The 10,536-nt window shown below is 37.0% G+C and overlaps 1 protein-coding gene across 1 annotated transcript in view; it reads left to right on the forward strand.

Annotated features, from left to right (window-relative positions):
• Positions 1 to 10,536, forward strand: part of LOC104915352 (transcription factor TFIIIB component B'' homolog) — a 26,771-nt gene that overhangs the window by 13,407 nt on the left and 2,828 nt on the right. The window contains exons 8-16 of the mRNA XM_019610250.1: positions 805 to 1,115; positions 1,458 to 1,632; positions 2,068 to 2,227; positions 3,957 to 4,033; positions 6,044 to 6,188; positions 6,873 to 6,949; positions 8,001 to 8,232; positions 8,695 to 8,798; positions 10,306 to 10,516. Of these exons, the coding sequence (XP_019465795.1) occupies positions 805 to 1,115; positions 1,458 to 1,632; positions 2,068 to 2,227; positions 3,957 to 4,033; positions 6,044 to 6,188; positions 6,873 to 6,949; positions 8,001 to 8,232; positions 8,695 to 8,798; positions 10,306 to 10,516 (1,492 nt within the window). The remainder of the gene's footprint in view (positions 1 to 804; positions 1,116 to 1,457; positions 1,633 to 2,067; positions 2,228 to 3,956; positions 4,034 to 6,043; positions 6,189 to 6,872; positions 6,950 to 8,000; positions 8,233 to 8,694; positions 8,799 to 10,305; positions 10,517 to 10,536) is intronic.

A 10,536-nucleotide genomic window follows, 5' to 3' on the forward strand; every position in this document is an offset into this window, starting at 1 on the left:
GCAACTCTTTTTAGGGGATGCTAGCCAAGAAGCAGCATGTCATTTTAATTCTTAAAATTGACACAGCTGTTTTTCTATATCATTTATTTCAGATTTGACTGAGGAAAAGACCACCTAATGGGTCTTGAAGTTGTATGTAGAAATGTGTTGCTAGACTTCAATAGTATGTTTAATGTATATCATGTTAAGCAATGTGAATATGCTTTTCTGTTTCTCTTGCATTTTGAATTACTTGGAGGGTAACAAATATAAGAGTAATAAAAAGAACAGGGAAGGAGTGTTTGGTGGTTGTCTGATGTTCCACATAAATTTAAGATCATGACAAAATGTTCTGGAAAATGAAGGAAGTAGAGTTTTAGAAATGTATTAAATCCAGAAGAAAGCTTATGTTATGAATTATTAGCCAGATAATAATTCTAAGCTTTCTTATGTAGAATAGAACGGTTAAGTCACATGCATCTATCGATCAAAATTACATTTTCCTGATGTAATTTCTGCAAGCATGACTATCTCTTTCTGCAGAGATAGAAGAATTCTTTTTAGGAATAGCAATGCCTGTTTTTACTGGACCCACAAATGGCTGCATAATCCAATAAAAAGTATAGGAACAAGAACATTTCATAACTGCATCCTTTGTTGGGTTATGCTGGTCTAACTGTGGTCCCAGGTGCAGAACGTGTTTTGTGTTTAGTGCTGAAGCTTCCTTGTTTTCCTGCAATATACTGATATTAATGTATGGATTCAAAAGATATTGCTAGTGGGAATATATTTAAATTTATGACTCTTAATACTCTGCCAGAGTAGTAATTGGAGCCCTATTGTGTTGATAGCAAAAGTTGCCAACACAGAAACTACAAATAATCAAGATGATCCTAAGGAGGCCAGAATTTCTGATGCAGAAACAGAAGCAGATACTGTGACAGCTGAGAAGGAGAATAAGGAATCACTGGGCGTTTCTGAAGAGGCAGAAGAACAAGTTTCAGTAGAGGCAGCATTAGTGAATAAAAAAAGAAAAAGGAAGAGAAAAGATGATCTTGAACAAGAAGTGGAAAACCATCCAGAAGAGTTGCCTGTCCCTTCAAAAATCCTTGAAGAAGGGAAATCATCTAAGAAAAGTAAGAGGCAAAAATGCTTACTTGTTCAAATATTATGTTTTTTGTAAGTACACTGCAAGCTTAGAAGTAAAAAACTGAGTTTTTGTTTCATATCATTGGTCTGCCTTGAAAGGTTGTAGAATAGTGACCTTCGAAGTCAACTCTTGTCCTAAATCTAGATGTTGTATTTTGTTGCAGCTGGAAACAGTTCTCTGAAAATATAATACCTAGTAGGCATGTTCTGCTGGGATTTTTTTTTCCTCCTAAATTAACCCTTGCTTCATTGTAGCTAGGATGCAAAAGCTGGAATTGTAAGCTGATATGCAGAATGTCCAGACTGATTTAATTCTTATTTATTAGCAGGAAAAAAAATGGTCAGTGATACAAATGCTACTGGTCATACTGTCTGCAGAGAAGACCTGGGCAGTGTTACTGAAGAAGAAAAAGATGATCTACCTGCTAAAGAGGAGGAGAGATCACTCTCCTTTTTATCAATGGATGACATAACAGAGAGAGAAAGTGATTTCAACTTATGCAGGTAACGTTTGCAATGGAACGCGTAGGAACAAAAAAAAAGTGATTTAAATTTTTAACATTAGTTTTATTTATTTGTTTTTGCCATCACATGAAGTGGCAGAAAATGGGCAGGTTTTTTAGTTTCTAAGGACTGTCTTGGGTTTCAGTAAGTTGCTTTTTATTTACACTGTCAATATATTTTCTGCCCTAATAGTGCCCCAGTGCTTCCCTGTTTTGAAAGGAGAGTTGGACTATTTATGGCTATTTATGAAGACAGGTCACTTATCCTGACTACCAATATTTCTCAAAGCACTGCCTGGTAATGTTGCTGGGTAACATTGCTTTACCCTTGGAATTTTCATCTATAGACTTTGGGAAGAGAGGCAGGCTTTTTGTTTCAATTTTGGGTATTTGACTACAAAAAGAAGGCTAATAAGTGTTTTGTTAATTGTTTCAGCTTTCAAGATAGCAGTGATGTTAAACTAGCATTGGAACCTACTAATCTAGGAAGCCTGGATATCACAGGTGATGCATCACAGGAAATTCAGCTTTCAGATTGTCCAGTTTCAAGAACTAGAAGTAAAGAAAAACAACTTGAAGAAGTTAGAGAAACAACAGTATGTTTATTTTTTGTGCTTTTCTGATTTATTTAAATCTTCCTGTTTATTATTCAAAATATTTGTGTAGATCAAAACCTGTTTTTTGATTGTGTGGGGTTTTTCTAGCCTTGCTTTGCCATTAGATGCAAAAAAAGGCAAGAAGCTGAGACACTTCCAGAATCTAAATATTACCAGTTTTCATTAGCTTTAATGGGCTGTTACAGTGCCTTATCTCACAGGCAATTTATAAAGCTGAACAGGTTATTTATTCAAAATTTAGGCAATGCAATATCAGTAGTAAAACTTGACATGTTGCCCTGGAGCCATGCTCCATGGTTACTAACAGAGTATTGAAATCTGAGCAGGATAAGCATAGGGTTGTTTATGATGCCTCAAAACAGAAACCTGACTAAACTTCTGCTTGCTGATCCTGGCTGGTTTGAGATATTCCAAGAAACGTATAAGAAACTGAAACAAGACTGAGTTGTCTTGTTCAGGTACGTTCTCATCGGATCCAGCAGTTTAGGAACTTCTTGAGATTTCATTTAGCTTCTTTCCTAGACCTTATACTCGTGATTTCATATTTAGTAGCCTTTTCAGGTTTGCCTGTGCCTTTTTCAGCAGCAGCACACTGAAACTTCCTAACTTTAATTCACATAATATAAAAGTGTACTCTTTGGATTGTTTTAAGTCTGATGCCTGAAGACTAAACTATTATTTTGTAATATCATTTTTCCTCTCTTCAGCAGTAGATTCAGGATAAAGAGTGCTAATCTTACATTTTGCTCTGTTTACCCTGGTCATCATTCTGTCCTTGTATCAGTACATCATTTTTGGAAATTAATGTACAATTTGAAAACTTGTATTTGGGGGAATGAATTATTTTCACTTTTTAAGACAAAGAATTGTCTTACAGCTAAGCTCTACAGTGAAAGATTAGGAAATTCTAAGTGTTAGCGTCTCCCTAAAGTGGTGAGCAAATAATTTTTGCTTTTACCTTTTAGATTCTATTTACTAAAACAATAGCTTCATTTTAGTGGAAAATTAGTTACTTTCAGTCTTCACAAACTCTAAATGCCTGTAGTTGGAAATGCTGGAATGATGCAGTATCATGATGCATAGTAGTTGGAATAATATTTATAAACATAAATGAACTGAAAAATGTATGTTTGTTCATTCAGTGAATGAGCTCTGCATACATCAGCTTATTATAGTAGTCTTAGTAGCCACAGTAACCAAGTTCTCTGGCTGATTAATAATGGCTTTTTGACATGAGAAAATGGTGAGTACTCTCTAGAGTAGACTATTTCAAAAGGTCTTTAAGGAAAATTCTAATTGTGCTGGCCTCCTGTAGCAGATTTTCTTTAAAAATTATAAATACTCAGCCAACTAGTGATGTGGAATGCAATTTTATCAATATAATTAAATAAATGAATCAATCAGAGAATAGGCTTTTATCTTAATTCAGTAGATAGACTCCATGGAAACTTTATTGTAACTGTGATTAGTTTGCTGTCTCATTTTTTTTCATTTTCAGAGTTACCATCAGTGTTCTGTAGGAAACTGATTTAAAAACTAGAATTGGACACTAATCCTAACTGTTACTGCTTGAAGAGTCTGTTATCAGCTTCATTCAGCTAAGAAAACAAACTGATTTTCTTCATGTTTCTGCCTGTTTCTTATCTTATAGCAGAGTTCTTGCATGCTTATTTCTTAATTTCTAAAATACTTTTTTAATCTTACTTAGAATGCAGACACACGTGGTTTACATAAACCAGAGGAAAAGCAGAATGCATCAGAAAGTGATTCTCAGTCTCAAGTAATGTAAGTAGAGTTATTTTTTATCTCATGGGTTACTTGAGCTCACCCTTCATTTGGCTGTATTTCCATTTCACCACTGTAGGCTGGACTAGATGGCAGATAATTCTGACTTTTTTATATTTAAGAAGGTATTTTTGATAGAAGTTTTGATTGCTGAGGACTGATTAATGCTTCAACTAAGACATACATGGTGTTGAATATATACCAGAAGGAAGGCTTAACAAAGCTTATAGAGAGCTAATCCCTCTATGATCAGCAACAGTGAGATTTCTCTGAAGAAGTGTTTCTATTTTGTGAGTGTACCTTTTTTCTGAAAGTTGATCTTAAAAAGAGCTTCACTGAATTCATTGAATATGGAATATGGCCATCACAGAGTATTTGTTATGTACATCATGTGTGTGGTGTGTTCAGACCCTCCTAATAGGAAGGTTGTTGCTCTCTGGAATTCAGTGCAAGAGTTTAAGTTGAGATGCACCTTTCCAGAAGGTGCTCCCTGCTGTCTGCCATGACTGCAGTCCATTGTCAAGCTAATCTTTTAATTATTTCTTACTTTTATTTCTGTAATTGAACAGTGGTGTTTAAACAACTGTGTCTAAAGTTTCCATTTTATGTGATCAGAGACTTAATAATCTACCTGTGTATGTATGATATAATTCTTTAAAGTTGGTTAAGAGCTGGTCTATGAGATTTTGGTAATTTAACAGCCCTTTTAAATATTAAAGTTTTGCCCTTCTGTCATTGCCTTGCTGAAGGGCAGCTCACCATCATAGTAAAGGATGTCAGTTTTATCTTTCCTGTGCTGTGAAGAATATAAGAAAAGATTGCAGCAAACAGTCTGAAGATTATCAGTAATATTTAGGGCTCTGGCAAGTTGCATCTGAATCTTAAGACTCTGTTTTGGTGGTTAGGGATAAAGGAATTGATTACGTGTATGCCTATCCTGGTTCCAGCTGAGACAGAATTGATTTTCTTCATAGTGTCTGGTGTGATGCTGTGCTTTGACTTTAGGAGGAAAAACAATGTTGATAACACACTGATGTTTTAGTTGTTGCTAAGTAGTGCTGCGCAGAGCTGAGAATGTTTCAGCTTCTTAGCTTTTCATGCTGTCCTGGCAGTGAAGGGGCTGGGAGAGCACAAGAAGCTGGGAGGGGACAGAACCAGGACAACTGACCTAAACTGTCCAAAGGGGTATTCTGTGGGTGCCCAACATTTTGGCTTGCCTGGACTACGTTGAGTTAAGATGAATTACTTGTCATGGGCTGCATACACAAAGGCTGCTCTGAAAGTAATACCTGCTATTTATTTTCATGGAAACAACAATGGATAAAAGGAGAACAATAACACTGTTTGATAGAGCAAATTCTCAGCTACAAAGCACTATTTTTTCAGCATAGCTACCACCATTAGATGTACATTTTCAGCAGCAATGAACTGGAGCCTGCTTGCCCTGCTTGTAGAAATCTACAAATTGCAAAGGTGATCCACTGTCACTGTCACCACTGTTGAAAAGCAGCATCCATCCACCACCACACTGTGCCCATGTCCATTGGGTGGTCTCCATAAATGTTCAGCAAACATCGATGGATGTCAGTGAATGCCATTTTTCTCTGCATGGAGGAATTCAGTTCCAGATCTCTGCTTCATCTGCATTTCCATGTCAGACATGATTCTGTCAGACTGCCCCTCTGCTGCCATCTTTCACATGGCAATAAAATGGCATGGGAATTGGTGGGAAGGTTCAGCCTCTACAGCCATACTACCAACGTCAGTTTCTGACCTAGTGGGCCAACACAATAAAACAGGAGGTGTTACTCTTGCAGTAGCCTGTAAAAATATGTGATACAGTTAATGTATATAAGTAACAATTTGATTTTTAATATTTTTTTATTTTAAAAAGAGGGCAACAGAAACACAAAGCTACTGGGTTATTTGAGCTTATCTTTGTGGAAACTGATGTATCAGTGTCTGGTTCCCTCTAGTAATAATATGAACTACCTCTTCTTATGTCTTAAGGAAAACTGAAAAGCCAGCAGAGAGGAGGCGCTTGCAAAAACCTAAACCCAATATAATGAAGTTATCTGGTAAGAAAGAAGCAGTAAGCCAGGAGAAAATGGAGGCTGAGACTTCCTCTCCAAAACTTGTGAATACTACTGAAAAGGTCAGGAGGAAGAATTTTTCTTAATATGCTAGGTACTTGTATCAGTTCTGGTCAATGCTTATCCTCTGTACAAGCTACTGTCTAATATGTAGTGCTGTGAAAACTGTCCCTGAGTTATCTGTACACTCATCCAAGAGTAACATTTCATGCTGTTCTTGCTTTTGTTAAGATAGGGTTACTATTTAGATAATGGCCTAAGCGGTGCTGTATTTTGGTTATTTTGGTTTCGTAATGACGATAGTGTGGATAGCACACAGATGTTTCAGTTGCTGTTGAGCACTGCTTGTACAGACACAAGGTCTTTTCAGTTTCTCGTACTGTGCTGTCAGCAAGGAGGCTGGATGTGCCCAGGAAGCTGGGAGGGAACAGAACCAGGACAGATAACTGTCTGGTGACTTGGAGTCATCTCATACCATGTAGTGTTGTGCTGGAAGGGTGTGAGTTTGCTAAGGCTGCCATTGCAGAAGAATTGACTGTGGTGGTGGGCAATTGTATTTTGCATCTCTTTTTCTTTTGTTTAATTTTTCTTTTAATTAAGAAATTGCCTTCACGTCAACCCGTGAATTTCCTAACTTTTGCTCTTCTGAATCTCTTCCCCTCCATACCTCTGGGAGGGAAGTGAGTAAGAGTCTGTGTTGTGCCTAGCTGCCCAGTGGAGTTAAACTGCATTTGCCTTAATTCTAGTGCTCTGAGGAAGACAGTGGAGCAAACAGAAGTGAAATCACAGAAGCAGAAAGCATGGATTTGGGTACTACTTCTGAGTAAGTATTGAGATTACTTTTCTAGTCATCACTAACTGTCTGTAATTGTTAATTTGTTTTGTATAGTGCTGTTAGAAAAACCACAACACTAATAATAAATATGGATCTTAGATTTGACTGGAATTTTCATGGATGATTCCAGTAATGGTTCTGCAGTAGAAGATGTGTGTTTTTTCTGGGAAACTGTGGGAAGCACTACTTCTATAAAGTACAGCTTGGAATTTGGGAGGGAGGGGGAAGTGATAACAATGGCTTTGCCCACAGCCCATCTGCGAGCTGTTTCTGATGCTTGGAGAAGCAGCAATGGCATGCAGTACTCACCAGTGTGATTACTTCATATATTTTCAACATCTAGATGAATGGAATTTCCACACTTTTAATACTAAACAATGTTTGATACTTACATGAAGGAACTTGCAAAAGTGTTTGCAAATCTTTCCAAAGGTAACTCAATGTAATATTGACTCCCAAGTGTAGAAAACTGTGTGAGTCGTTGGACATTTGGCTTAAATATTATGGAGTAAATGTTATTATTGTGAATCCTTTGTGCAGAAAGCCTGAGAAAACTGTGTTTGCAGTAGCAAGAATTAGAGGAAATCGACAGAAATTTAATCCTAATCTTACAAGGGCATTATCTTTCTTGCTGTATAACGTAGCTCTCAGTGTGAAGGCATAGAGGAATGTGGTAGTTGTAGACACATCTGATATTTATATGTCAGTAAGATTATTAAGTTATTTTTTTGTTATTTGAAAGTTTCTGGTACCTTTCATAGCCTTCATTGAATTAAGTTCTGCTTCTATACTGGATATGAATATGAGGAGTGGGTTAGAGAAAGATCTGTAGTGTGGTATGTGGAGAAAGAAAAGAACAGTGCAAGCATAAATTTTTACTTCTCAAGCACTTTTACAGTCTCCATGAAATTAGTAATGCATAGCTTTGCTTTATGGAAGTGTATGTTATTTAGTGTTTAAAAAAGAAATATGTATTTTCCTTAAGGGCCTTCTAATTTAAGATCCATACGCATACAAGTTGTGTTTTGTATTTTTCCAGGTCTAATGAAACAGCTGGTTCACTAGAAGACAGCAAAAAGAGCGTGCTGAAACCAGCGCCTTTAAAAAGGGGCCGAATGCAGAAACCAAAACCAAATCTAGGAAGATCTGTTGCATGGAAAAAAGATCACAGACATGAAAAAGATCCTGAAGAGGAGAAGGTTGAAGGTGGAGAAGCTGAAGGACATGTGATACACCATGTGAGTGAAAGCAATGATTCATGCTGCAAAAATGTAAGTTTTTCAAGCAGCTGCAAAGACATATTTTTGCTGTGCCCTGGTAATAAAGATTTAGGTATATACCATTTAATTTGTAAGCATAGCATTTGTGTATCTTACTCTTTCCAGTTAAATGAAATTTTCTAATGCTTGTATTTAGATTCTCCTTTCTGTGGAGACAGAGATTATACTTCACTTTTTTTTCTTATTGGTGATACCAGATTTGAAAAGAGAAGTGCTGAATAGAGAGGATAATGTTGAAAAAGAACGGCAATTTCAGATGGAATGTATGCAGCAAAATAACAAATCTTTATCTTCAAAGCATTCAGTAATTTTAGCTGAATTTTAGAACAAGAAAAAATAACTAAATTTTTGAGTTTTTTTAATAAGAGAGTGATTAAAGTAAACATTTTTCCTTCCAAAGAAGAGATTGGCCAAATCTTTTTCTTAATGGAGTGAAACTTATATTCCTCTTAGGATATGGCTGGTGCTCCCAAGAAAAGTCCGCAGAAGCTAAAAGCTGTGGAAAATGAAAAAGGATCTTCAGATGTCTTGAAAGATGTTTCAGATTTCAAAACAGGGTAAGGTTATTTTTTTAAGTGGAGAGATAGGATAGTTCAAAACCACCAGTATCTCCAGACACGTGAGCATTCAACTCCAGAGCTAAATATCTTGTTACAAATATAAAACTTGCTTTTAATCAAGACAGTACTAAACCTAAACAACAAACAAACAAAAAAACAAAATCCAAAAGCTGTGTAGGAATGATCTTCATGATGAACCTTGTTTTCAAATAAATCTCTAAGGGATACTCAGTTCCTGTGGTTATCTTCTCCGTGTTGGTCCTAACAGCATAAGCATCATAAAGCGTTTATGTAAGTTCCTCACTATAGGCTCTGGTTTCCTATTAAATCACGAGTGTCCAGTCTTTAGGCTTGTCTGGAATGTATCACGTGAAGAGAAATTGTCCTGGACTGCGTATTAAATACATAGGTCACCCTGAAAATAATGCCTTCTTTTTATTCCTATGACAGCTACAAAGAGAACAATAACACTGTTTGGTAAATTCTGAGCCACAAAACACTTTGTCAACACAGTCACCACCATTAGCAATACATTCTCACCAGCAGTGAACAAGAGACTTCATCCCATGCTTGTAAAAATCTGCACCAGCAGAAGTGGCCCACTGTTACTGCTGCTGAAGCACATCACCCACTGCCTCTGTATGTTTTGTCTCCATTAATGTTCAGCAAGTGTGGGTCAATGGGTGCAATTTTTTCTGCATGGAGGAATTCAGTGACACACCATTGCTCATCCACACTTCCATGTCAGACACCATTTTGTCAGACTGCCACTCTGCTGCCATGTGTCCCATTGCCAAAAATCTTAACAGAATATTGGGGAAAGGTTGGTTCCACCAACATTCACCTCTGATACCGTGGGCCAACATAATAAAACAAGAGGCATTCCTTTCAGAGCAGACTTCATATGATGTTTGTCAGAGATTTGGGATCCCCGTGCTCTGGTTTTGGCTTGGACAGTGCCAATCACACCTTGATGTTTGGTGGTGGCTGAGCAAGAAGTGTTTGCTGGGGGCCAGGCTGGGCTGCTTGATGGGGAAGAGCCATCACTGTGATGGTGCAGGGCAGGAAGAAGCCACAGGAAGGGCTGAGCAAGGCCAAGCCATATGCAGCCCACAAGCCATATGTACATATCTGATAAGTTGTCCTTTTGATGATGAAAAAAGTTAATGAATAAGAATTTTTAAAATGCTGTAGATCTCTTTTGTAGTTCTAGAAATTATTAGCTAGGTAAAGGATTTGGTAAAATGTTCACAGTCCTCTCAAAGTGAGACTAGAAGTTGCAGTTGTTTTGAAATTGCTTCCTTTTTCTTACATTTGCTGATCTACTTGTAAGATACAGATTCTTGGTGATGTTCAGTGTGCTTTTGGTTGGTCCTTTTCATAATGTCCATTACTTTGCTCTTGCTCTAGCTACTGCAGAAAATGAAATACAAGTGTGTGAAATATGATTTGGAGAATTCACATTGTCTCATGCCATCAACTGTTTGGTTTTTTTTTTTGTTAGGGAATCTGGTCCTGAGAACCAAGAAGTCAAAACTGTTATTTCTTCAGCTCCGTTACTGAGGAGTCGGTTCCATAGACCTAAGCCCAATTTCAGAACAACTAGTAGAAAAGAAGTGATGGATATAAATAAAGGTGTATCACAAGAGGATACCAACAAGAAAGAAAGTTTGATGCAGAGCAGTCATGAATGTTGCATCCTTCTTGATACAGATGTAAGGCTTTTTTTTTTTTT

The sequence above is a fragment of the Meleagris gallopavo genome, chromosome Z, assembly GCF_000146605.3.
Source record: "Meleagris gallopavo isolate NT-WF06-2002-E0010 breed Aviagen turkey brand Nicholas breeding stock chromosome Z, Turkey_5.1, whole genome shotgun sequence".
Classification (NCBI taxonomy): Eukaryota; Metazoa; Chordata; class Aves; order Galliformes; family Phasianidae; genus Meleagris; species Meleagris gallopavo.